A 27,481-nucleotide genomic window follows, 5' to 3' on the forward strand; every position below is an offset into this window, starting at 1 on the left:
TTGATATGCAGACAATTGGTTCCACACCCCAAAAATAATGATTTTTTATTCTGAATAACATGTAGAACAGATTAAACAAACAATGAGAAACTGCTAAATATGTGATATTATAAGTTACTGTAGAGTATAGCAATCAGCATGTGGAGTATAATGTATAGTAAGTGCATAAGCCTGAAGAAACAGCAGCAGTTTGTAGACACAGGATGGAACTGCAGATCTCCATAATGCAGTAGCGTAGTACAACAGGCTTGAATAGAGAAGCAGGGCTGCTGTCAGAGGTCTGTGTGGTCACATGACAGCAATGTGGAAGGGGGTGTGTTCAGCCTGGACCAATCAGGAAGTGAGAATCACAGAGCTGCGCAGGAGGACAGTGACATAAAACATTTCTATACTTATGTGTAAATGGCTGAGTGTAAGTGCAGGCACATTATAGCAGCAATGTGTATAGCTGAGTGTGAGTGCAGGCACATTATAGCAGGAATGGAGAGGATGGAAAACACAAGGGCTGACAGAGACTGCAGGGAGCATGAAGCAATGAGCAGGGCAGATGTTGGCACATAAATGCAGTACTCTCTGTCCGGGAAGAGAGGGGTTACAGCTATGAAGAGATTACCCCCATGGTCCTGTCCCCGATGTAAGCCCCATGGATCTGCCATGATTTGGAAGGTGAGGAAGAGGTTAGAGTACAGGTCTGTAGACCACCCTATGCAGTCCATGCCCCGCCTCCACTCCAGGAGAGCTCTTAAACCAAAGCAATGCTCTTAAACCAAGTCACAATTTTGAAAAACTGTGAGATCTTCTTGCAAAACGCTATTAATCCAAGTTACTCTTAAACCAAGGTACCACTGTATATATATTATCGTTATGCTTTTTGTATTATAAAACAGAGAGCGAGAAATGGCTGCAGTAAAACTTCAAACTTCTCTTCCCAGTGCAAAATGTGTAACATGCCCCCATCTGCTGTATATAATAGTAAGGTCTTCTCAGGCATCGGGGTCCAGCTGTGACTACTACACTGTCTGCACCACTAGCTACATCCCTGTATAATGGCAGGGGAATAGTGATAAAGGATGCAGTCGTGCCTCATGAACCTGATCCGAAGGGAACTCTACCTTTAAGTTATGCTTCTTACAGTAAAGATAGCTTACCATGCTGTATATGCCATCACAGCTTTGCCCATTTATAGGGTCACTCTTCTATGGCAGGGGGTACCTATTGATTCACCTCTTACAGCTACCCCAATGGGTCAGGTGTTACAGCTCGTGACTAGTAGCCCCCACCACACATGGAAAATGGCAATGTACTACTCCTCCCTCCTGAAAACCGCACTCAGTAGAATAATCCTCATGTATACCTCTCCTTGGCTTCTCGTCTATTGTCATATATAGTGTGTACAATGTAGCAAAGACCCTTATATCATTCATCCACATCTCATGTCATATCCTGCAACAGACTTGCTGGGATTTGCAGTTGGCAAGCTTCAGGTTGCCCGCATCTTAGTCCTTTAAGTTACATGTATGGTTTATCGATGTAGAAATCTATATAGACTGTATATTGTTTGCTGATGCCTGTCATGGATAGAGGATTGTAAACTTTGTTTCCGTCATGTGTCTCTGTATACACGAGGAAGGGATGACTTGCTCTGGTGCTGCAGCTCACCTTGCACTTACTTAAAATCCCATCCCTCCTCATCTCTTGCAAGCACTCCCTCCTTACTCACGACCCATGTCATCCCTCCCTCAGTCTCTACTCCTCCTATATCTATTCCTCCCCCTCCATCCTCCTCCTCCCCCCCAGCCCTCTCTCTCTCTTTTTACACTACTCTTACAAAGCAGAATCCCCTCTGCTTTCCTCGATTCCACAAGTGCAGAGCAGTTAGTGCTGCACAGAAACAGGCAGAGCTTACTGCAATATAGCAGAGCATCCCCTTCACCCTCATCATCATCATCACCACACCTTCCAGGTGAGGACTGGGCACACACCTGCTGTAGCAATGAGGATGGACCTGGTCTGATGGGCTGACACCTCCTGACTTCTTATCCTCATGGTTTTTGTTACTTGCCACTTTGGATCTTCCATATCAAGTTAAAGGCAGCTACTTATCATGAAAGGAATTAGGGCAATATTCTATTACTTCCTAGTGGATCTCTTTACTTTGCTGTGTGGCACCCAGGGGAAAAGTGGACCTCACTTTGGGAGCACTGAAGTGGTATCAGACGTCAACCTATCTAACCATGGAGATCTAGAGTCTTCAGAGCCTCCTCAGACGGCGGAGGGTTGCAGGGGGTATTTTGATGTCATGGGGCAATGGGACCCACCGTTCAACTGCAGTTCGGGGGATTTTCTCTATTGTTGTGGTACTTGTGGCTTCAGATACTGCTGTAAGTTCAAACAAGCTAAACTGGATCAAAGTGTCTGCACAAACTATGATAGACCTATCTGGCTGCAACCAGGAAAGACACCCCCAAAGATTGATGACCCCATGCATGACCCCACTAGGGATAAAACTAATTTGATTGTCTACATCATATGTGGAGTAGTAGCTGTAATGGTCCTCGTAGGGATATTCACTAAACTTGGACTGGAAAAAGCTCACAGACCTCAGAGGGAAAACATGTCAAGGTACGTCACTCTTGACTAGTCGGCTATGTCATGACATCCAAATCTTGTAATGTTTGATGGTCTCATAGCAGTCAGGCTCAGTCACCCCTGACCCATATACGCCATGGCCAGTGTTCACATTACACCTACCCATGCCCACCAAGAGAGAGTGCTAGATCAATGGTAATGAGGCTTAAAGACCGTAAACAGTAGCAATATTGTATTTCCAATAACCGGCGAATCTTTGTCTACAGTAACACTGAGCTGTAACCTATATACGCTACTACTGCAGCCATGTGTATACAGGTCAGTTGCACAATGTCTTAGTGTATGTCGTCGTCTATTCTAACCTGTGACACAAACAATCCACCGCCCACACAGTTACTGATGAAATCCCAATGACAATCCTGAATTTTTAGGTTTCAGCTGCATCTTAGAGGCATCTTGGAATTTGGCTCAGCAACCACAGAGCTGCATCTTGTCTTGGAGATGGAAAGTGCAGGAAGCACCTGCTCTGTGGATGCCTGTGTGCGTGTATTTAGGTTAAACTCATTCTTCTTGGAGACGTCGACTGCCTGCACTGAGCTATTGGTTTCTACCATGGGGCTAAAACCACTAACACTGTCATCATGGCTCAGTTCTGAATAAAGGATTTAGGGAGCCATGCAGAGACATGACAAGTCCCTGTATACATGTATATATGCTGATGGGGGGGGGGGAGCCCCTTTTCTGGGTTACCTTTCTGCAGAGTGATGATGATTTAACAAGAGGAAGGGAGAGAGAGAGAAAGAGAGAGAGAAAGAGAGAGAGAAAAAAAGAGAGGGGGGTGACAAAAGTGGAGCACAGGGGAGAGCAGGGATGAGTAAGTGGAGCAGGACAATACGGAGATGTTGTCATCAGTATAAAGGCCAGGGGACTAGTGCAGCAATGTGGACAGGTGCGATGCACAATAACAGGCACTACAAGACGCTGGAGAACTACAACGTACAAGAAACTGGCACTGAGGGAGATGGATACAGAGGGAGATTGTGTGGGCAGTGGGCGGGATGACAGTTTGGGATAAAAGCCCGTTTTTCCCATCATCTCAACATTCAGATCATGTCAGCATCTGTGTGAAAACATAACATATTTTTAACTTCTCTGTTCCCACTGATTCATTATGCTAATCGGAACCACATGATAGCAGATGGAGATGAAAGGGTCGGACTTCTCTCACTGATTCTTAATTACATGTATTTATCTATCAATCTCAAATCTATCTAGCAATCTATCTGTCAATTAATCTATATCATTTTCTGTCTTTGTATGTCTATCTATCTATCTATCTATCTATCTATCGCTCTATGTCATATTTCATCTATCTATCTATCTATCTATCTATCTATCTATCTATCTATCTATCTATCTATCTATCCACACACACTGTACAGGTGGCCATAGAAATGCAGGTAATGAGGTTGATCCCACTGATCACCAGCAATCCTATTTACAATCATAGCTTCCAGGATGGCAAATGATCTGCTCTGACCAGGGAAAATCTATTCAGTCGGCTGGAACATACATTCGTGATTCAAAATCCTTCCTGGTCTCCAGCTAGTATTTCCTTCATTTACAATCATTAACAGTAATTGTCGGATAACTTGTCATATGGGCAATGACAGAGTTAAATCTATCAGGACAATAGGAAATCTTTTTTTTTTTTTAAATATTAAATATTTTTCTGAAAATTTATTGTTTAACAAAAAGGAAGGAAATCATTCGGATTATTCTCTGTGCATATAGACAGCTTATGCTGGAACGGTTCTTTTGATCCTAGCCATTTCTGTATGTCAGTGGCCATCTATGTATCAGAGGGCTGATGTATCTGACTGCCTGCATGCTCAATAGAAATGAACAATCTATATTCAATCCTGTGTTGGAAATACATGTGATCACACTAGAACTTATAGTAAGGTGCCACCCTCCTACTGTATGGAACTGCAGTCCTTCGTGTAAATCGCTAGAATGCTGGGTATTACCATCCTGGAAATGAACAAAAGCTTCTTAACCCACAGAAGTTTATAATAAAGTGACATTGAACTATTTATTGTGTTGCAGGTGTAGAGTATCTAGATGGTGTTTTTTCCTCATTCATTCCGCAACAATTAAAATAGATCCATTGATTTTCCCTTTAGATTGTTGATCCTTCTCCTCCGGGAATCTTTTCCTTTTAGACATTTTGATAAATGCCTTTTCTTCTCGGTCTAACTGTTACCATTCAGGGGCTTCACTTGGGAGGAGAGGGAATGTGTGGTGTGAATAGTTCTCTGTGGAATAGAAAAAAAGCATTTATATAGATGTGAAGTGCAGTGGAGTGAGGTTTTCACCAGCATTTCAAATAAGTGTTCTTCCACTTACAAGTCTATTGAGCTTGTCATTGCTCCAGATAACACAGGCCAATGTGAAGCCCTATTGCTTTGGAATCCTTTTTCTTCGTTTTCCAGCGCATGGTCAAGTATTCTTTCTGTTATCATCAGGTAGCATTGGGACTTCAAAGATTGTAGGTGTGAATGAGGCCAGGAGCATCTACCTGGTTGGCATTTGGAGGGCAGAGTGCCACTCACTTGATTAATGCTTTATGCAAATTCTAACCGGCATAAGTGCTATGTTGGGCAAGAAACAATGTCATAGAAAGCCCTAATGACACAAATAGGTGATACAGGATTAATTGCTGTATGCTAGTAAGACTAAGGAGGTACCATAGTAGAGACTGTCAGTCTGGCGTATGGAGACTCATAAGCCTTGTCATGCGCAATTGAAAAAAGTATGTAAAGTAGCTATTCTCTAAAAGGGGTTTGGAAATGCAGTTGAATTGGATACCAAGTAAAGGGTATCAAATCAACGGGTATTTGCTGGCCAGTAGATACTATTTTAGCACTGATCATATGTGATCTGATGGTTCATTTATAGCCAAATGGACCAACTTCTAACATGAAGAGCGCCAGTGCTGGGACCATTACCGGAAGATCCATATATCTCCCGAGGCCTGTCAATAGAATTTGTATTACAACCAAAGTATAATATAAACCATATCAAACTACTGAAATATGTGATGAATTAAGCATAAAACACACCATAGCGACACATAAAGTACTGTGCAAAAGTTTTAGGCAGATGTGGAAAAGCTGCAAGTAAGAATGCTTTCAAAAATAGAAGTGGTTTTAGTTTAACGAACAAACAGAAGAGAAATCTAAATTTTAGTGAATATTTACTGTGGCCGTCTATTGCCTTCACAGCATCAGTTTTTCTACGTAACTCGCACACGGTGTATGAAAGAACTTAACAGGGAAGTTGTTCCATACATCTTGGAGAAGTAACCACAGACCTTCTGTGGATGTTTCTGCTTAAGTTCTACTGTCTCTTGGTGTAATCCTAACCAATAATAAGTATATACAAGGCAGCATTCCAAAGTCCACTCTATATTAAACTACAACAGTCTCTCTCAAGCATGCACAAGAAAGATTGTTGTAGTTAAACGTTGCATTCGGCCGGATAAATACATGTTATGGCTGGGTTCACACTACGTATATTTCAGTCAGTATTGTGGTCCTCATATTGCAACCAAAACCAGGAGTGGATTAAAAACACAGAAAGGCTCTGTTCACACAATGTTGAAATTGAGTGGATGGCCGCCATTTAATGGCAAATATTTGCTGTTATTTTAGAACAACGGCTGTTATATTGAAATAATGGCAGTTATTTACTGTTATATGGCGGCCATCCACTCAATTTCAACATTGTGTGAACAGATCCTTTCTGTGTTTTTAATCCACTCCTGTTTTTGGTTGCAATATGAGGACCACAATACTGACTGAAATATACGTAGTGTGAACCCAGCCTAAGAGTGGACTTTGGAATGGTGTCTTGTATATACTTAGTACTAGTCCTGATACTTCTGGGTCTGTGGCAGGTGAGGTGTGCAGTCAGACCTTCAGTTGGCTGTATGTAGGTTGGTCCTTGTCCTGCTGCAGAATAAACTTTCTTGAGCCAGTCAGATGGCTCAACGGCCTCTTGAGCAGCCAAAGAGTCGTTGACAGCCAATTGCTCCCTGCCCTGTCAAACACAGATCCGCAATTAACTGTATGCTCTTCTGATTAGGAACATGTACAGTTAAAGGGCCAGTGTGAGCACTCGGCGGCACTTGCCTGAGTACTGACGCCGGCCTTGGCTGCCAAGCAATGCATTCCCAATTCTGGACAGTTTCCAGATGTGCATCTGGAGCTGTCCAGGATTCAGGATGCCCCATAAAGTTCTATGTGCTATTCGTGCTGAAATTCTGGACAATTATATGATATTTCCTATAATTTCTGAGCCTATTTTTAAGCATGGACACCTGTTCAGGAAAAATCGGTAACCGTGCCCAATAGAACCCCATGGGTCAGGAAATCTATCTAAATTTCCTGATAAGAAATTTGCATAGATTTTTTCGGAGGTGTGAAGGAATCCTTAAGGGGCTCAATGCCATCACATGTGTCTATTTCATAGATAACCAATATAGATAGCTCTATATTTTAGAGTGTGGAAGGAAAAATGGAGTATTGAGAGAAACTCAAACCCAGGACCCCAGGGCTGCAGGCAAACAACTGAATCCACTGAGCCTCCTTACTAGGTGGTAACAATTTTTGCAATCTGACCACAATGAGTAAAACAACTAAACCAAGAATGGACAAGAATGTAATAAAAAAAAATATGGTTAACAGTTATAATAATAATAATAATAATAAAAATGATGGAATGGCGACTGGTCTGTCTGCACCTCTTTAGTCCAACCTATTACAAGACTTCTTATCATCATATTTAAGTCCCGACAGTGACAACAGCCTTTAACTATATGTTTACTTGAAACAAGCAAATCAATGAAAAGAAAGCTCAGTATGGATCCCTTGTTTCAAAGAATACATTGTGAGAGACAAAAGATAAAGGTACTTGTGCATCTATAAAGAATCCAATGTATTCCTTCTTAAGGAAATGTGTGCACTTAACCAATCTCTTGAAGATATCTCTATAGCATCTGATGGATCTATGTAGCAGATGTGTTAAAGAAACAGGTCACGAACCGCTGTTTGATGAGTAAAGGGGGATGTGAGGACAGAGGTGATGGAAGGAACGCTCTCCCATAGGAGATGCCATTGTCTTATGCAGTTACTGGAATTAAATCAAGTCATGAGAAATGACAAACACTCATTAATATTCGTATTATTTGCATTGTATTAGGTTTTTTTTCAGGATTTAGATGGTCTTCTTATGGATATTTAGAGGCACGTACCTAATGTAGCAACTACAACTTGGTTTCTTCAATCACAAGAAAGTCGATCTTTATTACCCCAAAAAATTGTGTTATATATGAAAAACGTATATAACATATGTAAAGCTTTAAAGACATTGTTATATAATAATGGTTTGGGCTATGTTCACGCACTGTCAAAATGACATCCGTTTTGAATGGACGTCCGTCATTTAACGAGAAATAATGACCATTATTTTATAACAATGGCCGTTATTTTTATAATAATGGCCGTTATTTGTGGGAACATAGCCTGATACTGTATATACTGTATGGTTGTGATGGAAGGGAAATAACTCAAATGTCAAGTAAAATACAATAAAGTTATTTTCAAAGTAAAAAATGTAAAACCTTGGCACACATGTTAGTGGGGAGAATGGGTCACTGTGTCCAGGGAGGTGGGGGCCACAAGCTGCACTACTGTAGACCAGTGTTTAGCTATGGGGCTCAGCAGACAACTTAAAGGGAATCTGTCAGCACCTTTTCTTGGTCTGAGATGCTGACAGCGTGAGGAAGGTCTGTGTTCATACCTCTATTTTTCCGATCGGTCCTGTACTTTCTGTAATTCATCTTCATAACTGTCAAAGAGAGGGAGTGGTGAGGGCTTTGTGCTGCACTTCGGCCCACCTCAACACTACCTCCTCCCAGCTTGTATTGAATATTCATGGAGCCGGTCCCCCGGCCTCCTGGCGACATCATCAGTATCTTCCTTGTTCTGTGAAGTGCGCGCACGCTCCCGCGGCGATTAGCGCATGTGCCGTAGTGCGTCGAACCGGCACTGAGCGAAGCCATTGAGGGCATAGGCTTTCGCCCTCAGTGCACCTGCGCCGCTCCAACGCACAGCGGCGCATGCGCGAATTGCTGCGGGAGCGTGCGCGCACTTCACAGAACAAGGAAGATACTGATGTAGTTGCCAGGAGGCTGGGGGACCGGCTCCATGAATATTCAATACAAGCTGGGAGGGGGAGTGGTGAGGCGAGCCGAAGTGCGGCAAGAAGCCATCACCACTCCCTCTCTTTGACAGTTATGAAGATGAATTACAGAAAGTACAGGACCGATCGGAAAAATAGAGGTATGAGATGCCACTACAACACACAGACCTTCCTCACACTGTCAGCACCTCAGACCAAGAAAAGGTGCTGACAGATTCCCTTTAAGTTTTGACTGAGGCAAAAGAAAGAGCTAGAAATCTGGTTAGACATATCATAAAAAAACATTTATGATCCTCTAAGAGCCGAGACCATACCAATGACCTTATCATAGACACTGGAAGTGACTGGACCTCTGCACTTGTGATTCTTCTCTCATTTGACCATTAACCCAAATGCAGAAGGCAAACTATAAAAATGATAAGCCATTTCTCTCAGGCATTGATAGGAATATACCTCCAAGTGAGGAAATCCCTGCCTGGCAATTGTGTTTATGTGACCATCACTTCATGGTGTTCAACGTCAGTGTACATTACAGGAATGAGGGAAAGAGAAGGGGGTGAGGGAAAAGGCCCAGTGCCCAAGCTTACTTAATGCCACCTGTCAGTTAGAAAGTCTCCATAGCAACAATGGCAGGGATCCATGGCAACAGTGTACAGTAACAATAGCAATACAATAGGGGGTGTGGGCAGTGTGCTTCAGTGCAGACCAACACTATGGGGGATTTATATTTTACAGCACGTTTTACTTCATTTTTATAGCTTGCCCTTTTCCCCCATGTTGATACTACATTTATTAAAATGTTGTGCAAAACTTACTCCAGCTAAGTCCTGCACCTAAAAAGTTGTCAGAAAACAAAACAGACCAGTAAGGTACAAAATCACCCTAAAGTACTATAAAGGAGGGACTATGTTAACCATAAAAATACTGTTAAAAATATAGGTGCAAGACCACTGATAAACTCCTGCCTGAGAGTCTCTGAAACCTCTTTGCACTCGCTAAAATACACTACACACTGAGATCATCTATTCTATGCTAAGAGGTTCATCTCTTAGGTTCCTATTACCCAAAACAACGAAACATACTTGGCCGATTACCAGCCATTCTGGACGATAATTATTTTGTATAATAGCTCAAGTTGAATGGCAACGATCAGCCGACATTCATATCAATTGATCCATGTCTTTCAGCGTGTTCTAAAATCATGATGATGATAATGATGGACTGCTGCCTGTCACTCCACGCAACACAGACCACCTTTTTCTTCTATGGGCCACTCGAAAAATCTAAAGATCTTCCAGGCAGTGCCTCTTGCAGCTCCTTGCACAAGCCCCCCTCCCCCCCCCTGCTCCTTCGTGCATGTAATAGTACAGAGAGCAATCGGGGAACAAAGAGAAGGCGAGCACTGATCTGAGAGGTCGGCGCTCCCTTTCTCCTACATCGGGCCATGTGATATGGCCCTTACTAACATGTGCTTGTCTTACTAAATAGCATTCATCTGGGGTCCTGACAGGCGTGCCAGATTGCGGTTAATTTCTTCTTTTACCTTGTTGATTTGTACGTTTCTGCTTTATGACGGACCTTATTTTGTGGTTGCTCACTTATATGCCACACAGTATCTATATATAACCGTGTGTGGTCTCATCTGCTTAGTTGGATTAGTTGACATGTGTCCAATAATTCAAAGCTACTCTCCCAAGGTAATATCAGATATAAGAAAGCTAGATGCGCTTGGTAACCACTTAGACTCTTCATTGGCTAAAATGGGGCATGGTGCCGGACCTGTGTGCTTGGTTTTGTTTTGTTTTTTTATCTAGCTTTCCCACACCAGAGGGAAACTATGTTAGATCACTGGACACATGTGAACCCAAAAGTCAAAAGTAATCAACACATTAAAACCAGGTATATATGATGTAGCCCGAGCTAAACCTTCTGCATTGCTGTGTGGTTTGCTGAAGGGTATATCTGTGTGCTTGTAATTTTAGGCACCAGCCTATAGTTATAGTAAGGACTAAAATGTCAATAATGCCAGTCCTGCAATCAATAGGAGATTGTGAGTTAGTTTCATATAGGTTCAAAAGCGGAACCCCCATACACCTCCAGGTGGGATACGCACCAGATTATTATATATATTAGTGAATTTCATTATCTGAGTCTCCCCAGGGACAGGAAAGCGACAGGAAATCAAATTACCTGTAGCCTCTCTGCAGCTCTTGAATGGCCTCCATACTGTTTTATGGCATAGGCTGTCTAGGTCTATCTATCTATCTCTTTGTCTATCTCTTCAGCAGTTTTCTTCTGCACACGATTCCTCATCATTTATAAAGCATTACATACACAGTGCTGGATCCATTCCCTCGTCATTTATAAAGCATTACATCCGCCGTGCACCCACATGGACGTGCCATCATGTACAGTACTAGCTGTGTGCTTCACAGCTGTGTGTTTATTGACCCAGAGCAGCTTCCAAGCACATTTTCCCAACAACACATTTCTGTTGTACGTCTCCTTCCCATTATTACTATGTTTCATAGTGTAGGTGGCATATATTGTTTCCATAGCCCTAGAACTATGCACATTTACAGCCACAAATCAACCATAAATTTACTGTTTAAAGTGGAAGCAGTTGGAGTTAGCAGTGTAGTATCCTTGGGGGGCGCAGGGGTTGGGGGGGGGGGGGGCTCTGAGGCTGCCCATAACTCATTTCATTACTCTTCATACTCTGCTGAGTTGTTGCATATAGTTCCCATCTATTTATATATCATTTTCACCATCAACTCATAAACAAATAAATGCAATAAAAGCCATTTTGAGATCCTCTCCAGTGGGCACTTGCCATTGGGGACCTGCATGAATTACTCCAATACTTGGATATTGATCAGCTCACGCAAGTGTTAGTATGTTATCTCTGGCAAATTACATCACAAGGTTTCCGGCTCAAATTCCAGTTGAGGAGTTGCAAAGAATGTTGATGAAGCTGGTGGCAATCAATTGGGTTTCTCTGGTCTTTCTTATTCTTCTCTGGTAGGGCTTCATGGACTAACAGGGCGATTGTGATTTTATTATTTTCCTTAAAGATCTAGTTGTTCTTGACTAGAAATGTTAGGAGACAAGTTAGTGTGACTGTACATCTTTTTTCTCTTGTCATTTTATACAGTCAAAGTACCTTGCAGAAAAGAGTACAATAATAGGGTCACTCCTTTGGTTGTGGTCAGTATCACTGCACCCTCTATTCCCATATGGGGACTTAGTGATAGTTAACACCTTTTTTAGGGAAAATTTATTGTTAAGTCTTATAGCTGCGCTTTTTTGAACTATCTTTTGAAACTTTTGAGTTTATCAAACATTGTGCTGGTCTTGAAAAAATTGTGCATTTTTGTCTAACATACAATTAAAATGTACCCAGTGCAGCGCCAGTAGGTGCAAATTTTAAATTTTTGTACACATGATAAATAGGGCGCAAATCCCTGATGATGCAAATATTACGGCGAATACACAAAACAGACAATAAAAAAATTGCATCCAATAATTATTTGCACATTGAATATTAGTTCATAAATATCACTTACCAACAGGCCAAGATTTATCAAAGGATGTACTATATCCACAGGTGTAAACTGCCCACAGCAACCAATCACAGCTCAGCTTTCATTCTACCAGAGCTGAAAGCTGGGCTGTGATTGGTGATTGCTGTGGGCAGTTTACACCAGTGGATATTTTACATCCTTTGATAACTTTCCCCCTTATTCACCAAAAAATAGGCGCAAAGCCCCCGATAAAAGTCCCCCTAACTGTAAGTTATTACCAGGATGTTTAACATAATGTTTAATTACATTTGTGCGGTAAAACAAGATATAAAAATGTTAATTTCAGAAAATGTTTTCAATAAAAGTATATAGAGATTTAGCAGTTTTTCAAATATTCACTTATTTTGTTTCCTGAGAGGGATTTGCGCCAAATTTATTATTTGTAACTTTAAAAAAAAACTGGTGCAGGCCTACGTCTGGTCAGTACCAGGTGGATTGTTTGCGACTTTTTTTTTGCAACTTTTTACTAAGGCACATTTAGTATCATTGTGCGAGTTTTCCATAAATCACTCACAATGTATTGGTACAAAAATAATACCAATCTTCATAGAAGAGTCACACACATTACACTCCTTAGTAAATGTCCCCCAGTGTCCTAGTCTACTGAATATCCTCACTTATCATGCTTTATCTGCAATAACAACATATGGAGCAAAAAGTAACATGATCTGATAACTGCAGCTTGGATATAGAAAAACAGCTAAGAAATATGGTCTGGATCACACTCTGAATCAATTGAATTAATAGTGCCAAGAACAAATGATACAATAGACCACATATCTGTATGAATTAATTCACTGCAAGGCATGAATGTTTCCCCAGGCATCACATAAAGAGTAATGATATGAGACCTAAACGCAACACAACCATACAAAGTAGAGTAGCAGTGAAAACCCAAGGAACCTATTACATCTAACCTGAATGGGTATACCACTGTGACCGTAAGATGTCTATACTCTATACTATTAATTGTGACACTGCTTACAACACATGTAGAACTAAACTCATCACTGGATGCAAATACATGGAATTATAACAAATATATCAGAAACTGTATACCACTGACACAATGTATATACGTATAATTGTTGAATTTTGAGCAAGTTAAATGGAGCAACCACCTTCAGCTGCTTATACAATAATAGTAGATAGAAGGACTAACAGACAGGAGATAAGTAAGTGCCTGGAGAGGACATTGGGGACCATAGTGGTCCCCCCTAGTTGCTATCAGTAGGGGGTGTATTCTGGATGGTAGTAGGGGGTACTTTGTGTAACGTTTGGTGGCACAGTATGGCTAACAATATATAGGGAGCCCATACCCATATGTTTTATAATGTTAGGGAACTTTTAGAAGTCCATCCTAATGGAGACGTCACTAAAAGGAGGGGATATCGTCACACTGGGGATATGGGCAGAGTGTGGGAACTGGCGAGAGGGAATGGCAAGTCCCACTACCAAACCTACCTGCCATTCCATGTAAATCCAGGCCCGGTAAAAATAAATAACAATCTCAGCAGCATAACACTGCTGAGTAACAGGTTCCTCCTGGACTCACCATCTCACCGTGCGTATCAACCTCGGTGAGATGTACACCCCCTCGACCACTTCTCCCGTGACACGTCTACAGTCTGTAAATCATAAAATGGTGCTCAAAGATAGACAATGGCTTTCAGTAATAGTCCATTAAACCCAAATAGAATGTCAGATATCTGACAAAGAAGAAATCGGAGTAATGTAATTCATTTATGTCAAAGCCTGTCTGTTACTGAGTCTATTAGTACATGTAAAAATATGTCCATCATATTGTATTTTACTCTTTTGCAGAAGGCTGGCATATTAAGACCGACATGTTTCTCTAAATAAACTGACAAACAGCATCATAAACTTGCTGTGCAGGAATACACTGTGCATAAAGAATATAGAAGCAGATGCATTGATAAAAATGCTGCTCACTTCTACTTTACAGCGGCATTTTCACTTGTATCATTCCATTAGGAACAGGATGGTCATAAATGTAACCGGAGTTACAGGATTCCAATGTAACGGTAAACAGAAGGCATAGAAACCATATTATGATCAGCTAATTGTCACATAGGAAGCAATGTCGACAGCCGCTGTGTGTGGAAGATAGCTTTAGAGCAAAGGTAAGCTGGTGTCTGGCTTACTGATACCAATCTACTATATAATAGTGCAATGCTGGAAGTCAGGGATATCCATTAAGGGGGTTGTCCAGCAAAAATGTTTTTCTTTCAAATCAACTGGTATCAGAAAGTTATATAGATTTGTAATTTACTTCTATTAAAAAATCTCAAGTCTTCCCATACTTATTAGCTACTATATGTCCTGCAGGAAATGTTGTTTTATAAACAGTCATGCACAGTGCTCTCTGCTGACACCTCTGGCCGAGACAGGAACTCTTCAGAGCAGGAGAGGTTTTCTATGGGGATTCATAGAAAACCGAGACAAAGTTCCTGTCTCGGCCAGAGATGTCAGCAGAGAGCACTGTGTCAGACTGAAAATAAAACAACATTTTCTACATGACATACAGCAGCTGATAAGTATGGGAAGACAAGATTTTTTTTAATAGAAGTAAATTACAAATCTATATAACTTTTTGATATCAGTTGATTTGAAGGAAAAAGATTTTCACTGGGTAACCTCTTTAACCTCTTAAGGACCCATGACGTACCGGCACGTCATGGATCACTGTCACTTAAGGACCCATGACGTGCCGGTACGTCATCCCTTTAAACGGGCGCCGCGGCCGGCCGGGTCCCGATCGGGGGAGATAGCCTGCTATAATACATAGCAGGCCATCTCTCCCTGTCGGCATGGAGGGTTGTTAACCCCCCCCATGCCGACGATCGCCGCTATTGGCTGATAAGCCCATAGCGGCGATCGGAACCTTTCCGGGCCATCGGTGGCCCGATGACCCGGAAAAAAATGGCGGTCGGTGCTGTCCGAGGACGGCACCGACCGCCATTACTGTAAAAAGTAATGGTGGTCACGGTACCACCGTCCCGATCGCCGTGAACGGCCGGCCAGCCGGCCGGCCGTTCACGGCGATCAAAGTCCCCACAAGTAATAAATACCTGCTCCGGACCCCTCAGCTAGGTAGCTGAGGGGTCCGGAGCAGGTATTTGTACATTACTCACCTGTCCCGGGGTCCTGATCGGCGTCTTCCGGGTTCCCGGCGTCCACTTCCTCTTGTTGGGACTTCGGCTTCTTCCGTGAGTCCCGATCGTCTCTTTCCGGCTCCAGCGTCGTCTATTTTCGTATTTTTCCGGCTCCAGCGTCGTCTATTTTCGGATCTTGCGCTCTGCTGCCCCCTAGCGGCTGATAAGTGTAATACACTTATCAGCCACTACAGGGATGTTCAGAATGTAGTAAAAAAAAAAATTTTTTTCCCAATTTTTTTTTTTTCTATTTTCCGCACCCTATCGCCGCTGAGTGTTGATCAGCATCGCACGAAAGTGCGCTGCTAATCAGCAACTCCTCCTTTTTGGCGTAGGGTGTTTTTTTTTTATATCCTACTGCCACGGTCTGCTTATAAGTGCCGAACATAAGTGCGGCATTCATCAGCAACACCATTTTTGGCGTAGGTTTTTTTTGTATACTTACTGTAAAAAACACGTAAAAAAACACTACATTACACCACACTACATTGAATAAAGTTTTACACTACACCACTACATACCCCATATACCAATCCCCATATAAAGATGGCCCCCAGGGTGTTTTCGGTGTCGGACGCATACATTATTATTGCCTCCGACACCGAAACAGCCAGTGAGGATGAATGGGGGGTCCTTTGTTCCTCCATTCATCCTCATCCTCCTCATCATCCAGTGACGTGTCTGGGAGTAGCGTAGCGTACGCTGCCCCCCAGACACGTCTTTTCCGCCAGTACCGTCCCAATAAGAGATGACGGTATGGCGTGAAATTCTACAAACTCTGTGAGAGTACCTCAGGGTACACTTACAGATTTAGGGTACGTGCACACTGCGGAATGGCGAAGGATAACCCTTCGTGCATTCCGCAGCTGGCACCCGCCGGCGGACTGATGCAGGGGCGCGTCTCCGCCTGTGTCATAGACTCTATCCTATGCATGGGCGGATTCCATTATCCGTCATTCCATCAACACGTTGGACGCAGAGCGGAATCCGCCCGTGCATAGAATGGAGTCTACGACACGGACGGAGACGTGCGCCTGCATCAGTCCGCCGGCGGGTGCCAACTGCGGAATGCACAAAGGGTTATCCTTCGCGATTCCGCAGTGTGCACGTACCCTTAGAGTGTATGAAGGAAGGGACACTCGAATCCAGCCGCCAGATGCCCCCCCCCCCATCCTCGGAGTTAGTGGGGAGATCGTCCGGGAACTGATCTTCCCACTGCTGGATAAAGGTCACCACCACCCGTACGGGGATAACCTTTATACCAGCACCCCCTCTTCCGGTCCCTCGCTGCCCGAGCTACTGTAGCTTGCGGCACGATCCGAACATATCAGAAGTAGTAATAGAGCCCTAATATTTAGCAGCCATGGAGCGGACCCAGCGCTTCTGGATATGAAGGACCCCGTATCGCACCAGGACAACATTTTCCAGGTGACGTCCCCCACACTGGAGAACAGGAGACCCCAGAAGAAGTGCAGAGTGTGGGGTAACAGGGGGATCAGGAAGGACACCATTTACTAGTGTGACACCTGTCCTGATCCCCCCGGCCTCTGCATACTGGATCGCTCCAAGGCGCACTACACGTCATTGGGGTTCTACATTATCTAAATTCTGTCCCTTATTCCTATTTCAGGGGTCACGTTGATCCAGGGATTATTCTGATCGCCATTATGGAGTCGGGAAGGAATTTTTCCCCTGTGATGAGGCTACTGTCGTCTGCCTCACGAGGGGTTTTTGCCTTCCTCTGGATCAACACAGGTTGAGTTTGATGGACACCTGTCATTTTCAACCTTATAAACTAATAATTGGCCTAATACCCCCAAATAAATTAGAATTGTCCCTTTTCCCCAGCTAAATAGGTATGGCTGCCATTCCCATTAGAGGAGGCCATGATGCAATTACAAAGCCTCTGTGCGGCCAGGACAGTAGAAACCCCCCACAAGTGACCCCATTCTGGAAACTACACCCCATAAGGAATCTAACAAGTGGGGCAGCGGGTATATGGCCCCCTGGTGACGGCCACATTTGGGACGTGAAAATGAAAAAAATGGTATTTTTTATTTTCACGGCACATGTCCTACACATGTGCCCATCACTAGTGGGGTCCATATGCTCACTGCACCCCTTGTTAGATTCCTTATGGGGTGTAGTTTCCAGAATGGGGTCACTTGTCGGGGGTTTCTACTGTTCTGGCAGCACAGGAGCTTTGTAATTGCGACATGGCCTCCATCCCCCATTCCAGCCTCTAAATGGCGCTCTGTCCTTTTGGTGACTTGCCCTGTGCCCATATGGCAAATTATGTCCACATGTGGGGTATTTTCGTACTCAGGGGAAACTACCCTACACGTTTTGTGTTCATTTTCTTTTTTAACCCCTTGTGGAAATGGAAAAAAATCAAGGCTAGACCAACATTTAGTGTAATTTTTTTAAAAATTTTTACTCTAAATCATTGATCTTGTCTTGATTTTTTCATTTTCACAAGGGGTTAAAAGATAAAAAAAAACACAATGTGTAGAGCAATTTCCCCTGAGTACGGAAATACCCCACATGTGGACATAAAGCGCCATGCGGGTGCAGGGTAAGCCTCCAAAGGGAAGGTGCGCCATTTGGTTTTTGAAGGCTGGATTTGGATGGAATGGATTTCGAGGGGCCATGTTGCATTCAAAAGGCCCCTGTGTTGCCAAGACAGTTAAACCCCCCACAAGTGACCCTATTATGGAAACTACACCCCTCAAGGAATGTAACAAGGGGTGTAGTCAGCATATGGACCCCACTGGTGACGGGCACAAATGTGGAACAATGTGGCGTGAAAATGAAATATTAAATTTTTTACACTATAATGTTGGTCTAGCCTTGAATTTATCATTTTCACAAGGGGTTAAAAGAGAAAAAAACACACAAAATGTGTAGAGCAATTTCCCCCGAGTCCGTAAATACCCCACATGTGGACATAAAGCGCCATGTGGGTGCAGGGCAAGCCTCCGAAGGGAAGGAGCGCCATTTGGATTTTAGAGGTTGGATTTGGCTAGAATGGATGATGAACGCCATGTCGCATTTACAGAGCCCTTGTGCTGCCAAAACACTGTAAACCCCCCACAAGTGACCCCATTCTGGAAACTACACCCCTCAAGGAATCTAACAAGGGGTGCAGTGAGGATATGGACCCCTGGATGACGGGCACATTTGTGCCATGAAAGTGAAAAAATGAAAATTTTCACTTTCACGTCACATTTTTCCACATTTGTGCCCGTCACCAGTGGGGTCCATATGCTCACTGCACCCCTTGTTAGATTCCTTGAGGGGTGTAGTTTCCAGAATGGGGTCACTTGTGGGGGGTTTCCAGTGTCTTGGCAGCACGAGGGCTCTGTAAATGCGACATGGCCCTTGAAATCCATTCCAGTGAAATCCAGCTTCCAAAAGCCAATTGGCGCTCCTTCCCTTTGGAGGCTCGTCCTGCGCCCGCTTGGCACTTTATGTCCACATGTGGGGTATTTCCGTACTCGGGAGAAACTGCGCTACAGGTTTGGTGTTTTTTTTTCCTTTTATCCCTTTGTGAAAATGAAAAATTGAAGGCTAGAACAACATTTTAGTGTAAAAAATACTTTAGTCTTTTTTCAAGCCATATTGTTTGGAAAATCTGTGAAGCACCTGTGGGGTCCAGATGCTCACCGCACCCCTTGTTACATTCCTTGAGGGGTGTAGTTTTCTAAATGGTGTCCCTTTAGGGGTGTTTTTTAGGTTTTGGCACCCCAGAGCCTCTGCCAACCTGAAGTGGTACAGTCAAAAATGACCAAAAATAACGGAGCCATTGAAATTCACTAGGCGCTCCCTTATATCTGAGGCTTGTGGTTGCGTCAAATAGCGCAATAGGGCCACATATGGGGTATTTCTATAAACTGCAGAAATGGGGCAATCAATATTGGGGTGCATTTCTCTGGTAATAGGTTTATAATTATGAAAAATATTGGATTACAATAAAATCTCTGCACAGAAAATTAAAATTTTCAAATTTCTTACACACTTAGCTTTTATTTCTGTGACTCCCCTAAAGGGTTAAAAAACTTTCTGGATGTGCTTTTGCAGAGTTTAGGGGGTGCAGTTTCTGAAATGGGGTGCTTCATGAGGCTTTCTAACACACAGTCCCCTCAAATACACTTTAAACCTGAACAGTTCCCTAAAAATATCTGATTTTGAAATTTTACTGAAAATTTGGAAATTTGCTGCTAATGTTTTAAGCTTCCTATTGTCTAAAAAAAATGAAATATAGTTTAATAAATGCCGCCAACATAAAGTAGACATGTTGCTAATGCTATTTAATATATAATTTATGTGGTATAACCATTTTCTGTATAAGCAGAAAAGTTTTAAAGTTGGAAAAATGCATTTTTTCACAATTTTTCACGCTATTTTGGGTTTTTTCATAAAGATTCGTTATAAGTATCGACTCCAATTTACAAGAAATGTGAAGTACAATATGTCACGAGAAAACAATCTCAGAATCAGCCGGATAGGTAAAAGCATCCCGAAGTTATTAATGAATAAAGTGACACTGGTCAAATTCATAAAATTTGCTCCGGTCCTTAAGGCCATTTCAGGCTCTGTCCTTAAGGGGTTAATAAACCCAGAATCAAGCAATAGAATCTGTGCAGATTATTCAAATAAAGGTAAAAAAAAAATTAAAAAGCTTGACATTGACCTAAATTATTCCCAACGCTTACTGTGCAAAAAGCAATGGCATCATGGAACTGCTGCTGTATAGATGGTACAGCACACAAGAAGGCTATAGCACAGCACACAGCAAGTCGATGTCTTCCTAATGGTGCTTAAAGTGTACCTGTCATTATAACTTTAAAAATCTAGATCAACAGTAGATGTGATATAAAGCAAGTTTGCAATTTACATTTATTCATTATTTATTTATTTATTTTTTGTTATCATGGAGAACACGGCACTTCCTGTTTTCTGACTCTTTTTTTTCTCAAAGAGTCAGAAAACAGGAAGTCCTGTGTTTCTCAGGCCATTTGAGCACTCACAGAGAGAAGGCAGTCATGTGATTAAAGGACACATTGAGCTGTGACTCTCTGTACTGGCCGGAATTCTTGTGTTTTTTTTTTTTTTTTCCAACCAGCACAAGTCAGAAAATCTTTTTAATTCTTGCACATAACATTAAGAATTCATGACCAAACCACATTGTTAATTATGTAGCTATTAAAAGAGTATTTTACATTTTAAATCCTAAGAATACAAAAAAAATGTCAATTTGCCCCTGCAATGTTGCCGCCACCCATCCTCCCATGGAAATTTATGAATATTTGTAGTTCCTGTTAACTATATTCCCACCTCTGCCCTGGCGCCCAGGGACAACACACCCAGCTGGCATGTAGGTTGTTATGTAGTTGTAGATCAGGACATCTCCTTTCCATATGTCATATTTTACTTTCACCTGTCATAGGTGGCAGGGCAGACTGTAGGAGGCTTAGCATTAAAGGGATTGTCCAGTGGGGTCAAAATAAAAAAGGGAAACAATAGGTTAAAAAATTAAATAACAAAGGCAGTGCACATGTCAATGATCCTCCAGAGCTGCTGTTCTAATGGTGCCTAGATCCATGTGGACCTCAGTTTTCTGAAAACGATCACTGGCTAAGATGATACTATAACCAATGATTGGCTGACATGGTGGTTGGGAAATACAGCTGCAAACTGGCCACCAGTGGAATAGCAGTGGGCAAGGATTGGCGATTTTTTTTTTTTTTTTTACCCTGGTGTTCCCCCACTTCTCATTTTATCCTGCTGGAATAACCCTTTAATTTGAGTGATTGTCACATAATAGAACATAACCCCACAGCTTCCCAAGCTATAATAGCTTTTCACAGGGGAGTTGGAGAATAGGAGTCACATCAATTATTTGATTACCCTCATAATAAAAAGAGATTATCCAGATGGGACAACACATTTACCAGAAACATAGTATGATTTATCAATATGTTTGCTGCATGCCTAGGAATTATTTACGTCGTGTTAGATTTCTTAGTTGCTTTTGGTTTATTTTTTCCTATAAATGTAATAGATGAGAACGTGTTATAAGATATCCATAAAAATTCTGAGAACACATTGAGAAATTTAGGTGCCACATATATGGGCAAATAAAGAAATTACAACCTGTTTTTCTGCGACATTGTAAAAGGTAAAAACTGTGAAGTAACTAAATAATCTAGTATCTTTATAAGTTACATGCTGATGACCTTGCCAGTGACTTAGAGAGTAGCATTTCCATATCTGCAGATGAAGCTAACATATGTAGGGTAATTGACACAGAAAAATACTTTGTAAACGGATTTAGAGAAACTGGAACATATGTATGAAAAATGTCAAATGAGATTTAATGTGGAAAATTGAAAGGTTATACACCTAGGACATACTGTATGTCCTTATTACATATTAACTAGGATACAGACATGGAAAAGGAGTCGGAAGTAAATGTGAGCTATAAAGAAAATGACAGCAGCCAGTGCCAGGAAGCTGCCGCTAAAACATAAAGATCTTGGGAAAAATAAAAAGCACCTGAAGATATATATGGTAATAAGGAAACCAAATGTAAGTATATTCAGATTTAATGTTGTTTGTTCTTTATGCACACCTTCTGAAGGTGTCGTACAGGGGTGTAACTACTACCATAGGGACCCGCTGCATCAGGGGGCCCGTAGCCTGCTCCTGTAGTATACTGGGCCCCCTGAACCTCATAATTTGCTGAACCCAATGGCCAAGTGGGCCTCCCAGGTGCTGCAAATATCCCTTCAACTGCAAGCACTTCTGACAAGTGCTTGAAGTTATACAGGTATGACTATACTTGACGGCTTAGTAGTCAGTTGGGAAGGGGGTGGGGGGCAAAAGTTTACTATGGGGCCCAGCCATTTCTAGTAATGCCCCTGGTTTTGAGATTCAGCTCTTTAAGACCTACCATTTTCAAGATATTCAAAAAACATTCAGCCCTTCTCACAGGTCCTCCAGCTCCTGTTCCTGTTCTTAAACAATGACTTCTGCATCTCCCAGTCCTGGCAATTGTTGCTGTCAAAAAAGGCAGTTAAATGGCAAGGCTGTAAGGTGGGAAACAGGCCGCAGTTACATTATCACAGGAGCACAGGCTGTTTCACTGGCTGCAGTCATATTATTATTATTATTATTATTATTATTATTATTATTATTATTATTGTCTCACAGGTGGCAGTCACATTGTTACATTGTTAGAGGTGCAGGGTTTGTCTCACAGGTGGCAGTCACATTGTTAATTTGTTAGAGGTGCAGGGTTTGTCTCACAGGTGGCAGTCACATTGTTAATTTGTTAGAGGTGCAGGGTTTGTCTCACAGGCTGCAGCACATTATTATTGGTGCATAGTCTCACAGGCTGCTGTAAATTTTTTTGTCGCAATAAGCCTTTTGCTATGTTGTGGGCATATCTCTTAGAATAATCTTTTTTTTGTATTTTGTAGTAAAAGGTTACTTTTACCTTCAAATGTACTGGATCGCAGCGGATTTCACCCAGCGAGTTCTGCAGCGAAATCTGCTGCAATACCCACTACTGTCATTTTCTATGGGTTTACACACTTGCAGCAGATTTCTCATTCCGCTGCGAGTATGTAAAGCCTCTTCCCACTTCAACCAGCGCTAAAAGAGTTTGCCTCCACATTTCCCACTTTAATAGGAAAAATTCAGTCATCTTTTTAACTTTTTTTTGGTTGTACTATGAATCAACACAGCATAGAAATTATCCTTAGTTATTTGTGAGAGTCAGGAGGTATTATGGCATATGAACATTACGCAGAAGTGACTGGAGAGACTAAAGTTGACCAAACCTTCAGTGAATTATGACCCAAAAGAAACTGTACATTGGGTTTCTGTTTTATCTCTTTCCAGTTGTCAAGTGTCCGGACGCCTATAGCTACACTAAACTTGTCATATTTCTAAGTTCTGACTTTTCCAGCCTTCCTTTTATCCTCTGTGCTTTAGAGACCTGCTATGATTTCTGTCTGGTGAACAACGTGTGTCTGTCTGCTCCCAGCTGAAAGTGACAATTCCTCAAGTGTAGCTGCCAATGCTTTATAGCCAGATGACAGCAGCTATGCATCAGATACGCTGTTTGTGGAATAGGATTTCAAAAAGTAAAGCATTTTCTCTTTCAAAATTTAGATTCATCATTTCCAAATAGATTAAAAAACAGTATCAAAGATAAAGTATACATTCAGAGACATAAAACCATGTCAGTAAGCCCAACATGGATCACACTAGCTCAGCAAGTGATCACCAAATGGTCTTGATATTTGACGTCCCTTTTGGTGTCGCTTTGAAGATGCTTTGCATTTAAGTTTAAACTGATAGACTAATAAATCTGTAATGCTCCCATGGTGTCCGCCACAAGTAAAAAAAAAAAAAAAAAGTTATACTGTATATAAAAACAAAAGTTTTTCTTAAGCTGTCTATACTAGTTCCAGATGGATTAGTAGTAGAGATGAGCGAACCTTGAGGATGCTCGAGTTGATCCGAACCCGATCATTCGGCATTTGATTAGCGGTGGCTGTTAAACTTGGATAAAGCCCTAAGGCTATGTGGAAATCATGGATATAGTCATTGGCTGTATCCATGTTTTCCAGACAACCTTAGAGCTTTATCCAAGTTCAGCAGCCCCGCTAATCAAATGCTGATCGTTCGGGTTTGGATCGACTCCCGGTTCGCTCATCTCTAATTAGTAGTCAATGGGGGAGATTTATCAAACAGGGTGTAAAGTGAAACTGGCTCAGTTGCCCCTAGCAACCAATCAGATTCCTCCTTTCATTTTCCAAAGAGCCTGTGAGGAATGAAAAGCCAGTTTCATGTTACACCATGTTTGATAAATCTCCCCCAATATGTTTAGGGCTTTTCAGATCCTAAAACCGCTATTTAGCCTCTTTCACTCATTTTTTGAAGATCTACTACTACATTTTTTGTGGCAAAACCAGAGGTGGATCCAACAGGAAAGAGAAGTACAAATACTCTCTTTATATTTTCCATCCCATCCACTTCTGGCTTTGGCACAAACTGCAGTGGCAGTTTTCCAGTGTGAACGCAGCATAAAGGAATCATGCATAGAATTTCTTGTAGAAATTATGAACAAGCTATACTCTGGCCTCCAGCCATTGCAGTCACTGCAGCTCCTGGTTACTGCTGTTTTGTGACCATGCAGAAACTGCCCTACCCATCCAATCACTGGCTGAGAAGGGACAACATTGAGGCCATTTATTGGCTGAGCGGGTCAGTTCCTAAATTATTCTAACATTCCAGGAAGCAAGAAAAAGCCTAGATTATTGAGGAGCTGGTGCAACTTTTATTTTGGTATTTCTTGTGCCTGCCAAAGGAAATGCTTTAGTGGTGCCCACATATTAACAACAAAGTTTAGCAGGTTATTTGTGGATAATAAATAAACCCTAGTGATAAGTGACGGGATCTAATGTCAACTTACAATGAAGTTGGTATTTGCTGTATATTTTGTCCCCATTCCCATGTTGGGGCCTGAGCTTGGTGGGCCAGGCTGACCCTGTCAATATATTTTTTTCTGGGAATTCTTTGCACATTCTTTAGCATTCAGAATTAAATTTTTTTTCTTTTGCACACCTGTCAGTGAGAAAACAGGGATGCAAATGAGAACATGGCTAGATAGAGCTTATCATCTAGATTCAGGACATACTTTAAAAAAAAAAAAAAAAAATCTCCATGGGAATTTCCAGTGTGGAGACATAAGCCTTTTTGCTAAAATTCCCTAATGGGGGTTTTCCCAAGTGCCAGCCCATCCCCATTCCCAATGGCAGTCAATTCAAAGGGGGAAGGGGAATGGGGGTAGACACGGAGGTGGTTTCTGATTGGAGAGACCCCCATCATTCCTGAGAAGGAAGAATCTCAGTTCTTTACAAACACACATTAATGATAGATAAAAGAAGAAAGAGAATGCTCTTGGATTGAAACGTATCTTCTTCATATTCAATAATTCATCTCCCAATTACCAGGCCGTCGAAGTTAATCTCGATTTATATCAGATAGACAGCTTAGACAATCCATCTATCAGTTTACTGTTAGGACAGGTTATTGTAGATTGCTATTTCTACATCAATAATATCCGGAGGCACACACTGTGATGTATTGGTGCTGCTTACTATAAACTTCTACCTAATATTGAAAACAATCATAGTTCCAGAAAATGTGGCTTTTTTTTCCCCCCTTCTAATATTCGAAGATCTTACAACATGGAAAATTGTAAGAAATTATATTTTTAACAATGTCACATAAAACAAAAAGAAAAATGAGAAGTGTGTATCATGGAGAATATAAAATTAGCAGTCACATACAGATGCTGGAACACCGAAGCTTCAAGCTATGAACCCCTGTCAAGGTAAAAAGATAGCACGGCAGGAAGTTTTCATCTAAAAAAACATAACTAGTAATGGAAGAAGGCCACTCCTGGGCTGAGGTGAGAGGACATGTCATTGAACTAGAGATGGAATATAAATAAGGAGGAAAAAGAAGGATCTAGTTGTTTAGGTCAACTGTCTTTTTTGTTCTTGTTGTTGTTTTTATGCTATCTTGTAGCCTTAGACCCCAAGTCCCTGATCGTTATTCCATAACAACCAAGAAACTGATCAGACACTGCAATATGTAAAAAAAGAGGCACTGCACAATATAAAACCCAGAAGTCTTAGAGGATACAGGGGAATCATTGAGCATACTGGTTGCACCGCTGTCCTTGGTGCTAAAGTCATCATGGCTTTTACAGCATGCCAGATTGCAAGCATTGCTCTTGATAGGCAATAGCAGTTTTTGGAAACAAACTGTGAAGCTTTGAGGAAAACCTATAAACGGATCATTGTGGAAAGAAATTGTATGTTTCGTATGAGGTTTACAATGACTCATTGTTTGCGCTGACATGCTGGCGCACTTCCAGGACTCCAGGTTCTCTGGATGTATTGTTTGTTTTGAAATTGAATTTACCAAGTAAGCCATATCTAACTCGAGGAAGTGAAGTGGCACAATAGTGTTGTTAATGTTATTTCTCCTGCATCATGCTTAATTCTACAGATTTAATTAACTGTATTACAAGAGAAAATGGAGAATTCTGGAGGGTCAAAATCTGTAGATTAAAAGAGGAATTAACAGAGATGCCGAATTTTTATCTATTGTCTACGTACAGCAAATTGAGTTGATTTTATTTTAATCTGGTGTTGTTCAATGTCAGCTGTCAGAATTTAAAGGGCCTATGTTGCCCAGTGCTGGGATTGCAACATTCTTACCAGTGCGACTAATTTTTGTGTTTTTGCTGCCTAATCAGAAACTAAAAAGTGGCATTTTACCTATTTGCCACTGATTACAATTGTCGCTGACCAGTTCCGATGCATGGGAACATGGTGATTGTTGTGTGTGCAATCCCAATCTTTATTCCAGGAGAGAACACTTGTGCAATGCTTTACGTTAGAGCTCTGTGTATTTCTCAATCGCACATACAATTCCACATACTCAGGAAAGGGAAAGGGGGGGGGGGATGTTGCAACCAACCTGATGCTGGGTGGGGCACACATTGGTGCATCTATTCTTTTTTTCTGAATGAGGTGGCACCTATTTACTGGGAAAATTACAATCTGTGAGTACTCACATACTGGGACCTATATACTTGGGAAGTACAGTAACTGATCGGGCACCTATAAACCGGGGAAAACGCAATTGTGGACACCTATATACTGAGAAAACTAGCAACTGGGACACCTATATACTGGAAGAACTAGCAACTGGGCCACCTACTGTATATACAGGGGAAGGTAGCAACTGGGGCACCTATATACTGGGAAAACCTCA

At 41.8% G+C, this 27,481-nt stretch overlaps 1 protein-coding gene across 1 annotated transcript in view; it reads left to right on the forward strand.

Moving 5' to 3' along the window:
• Window positions 1-2,104: 2,104 nt before the first annotated feature.
• SHISA9 (shisa family member 9) overlaps window positions 2,105-27,481 on the forward strand; it is a 266,177-nt gene continuing 240,800 nt past the window's right edge. The window contains exon 1 of the mRNA XM_069985414.1: window positions 2,105-2,622. Within this exon, the coding sequence (XP_069841515.1) occupies window positions 2,105-2,622 (518 nt within the window). The remainder of the gene's footprint in view (window positions 2,623-27,481) is intronic.

The sequence above is a fragment of the Dendropsophus ebraccatus genome, chromosome 9, assembly GCF_027789765.1.
Source record: "Dendropsophus ebraccatus isolate aDenEbr1 chromosome 9, aDenEbr1.pat, whole genome shotgun sequence".
Classification (NCBI taxonomy): domain Eukaryota; kingdom Metazoa; phylum Chordata; class Amphibia; order Anura; family Hylidae; genus Dendropsophus; species Dendropsophus ebraccatus.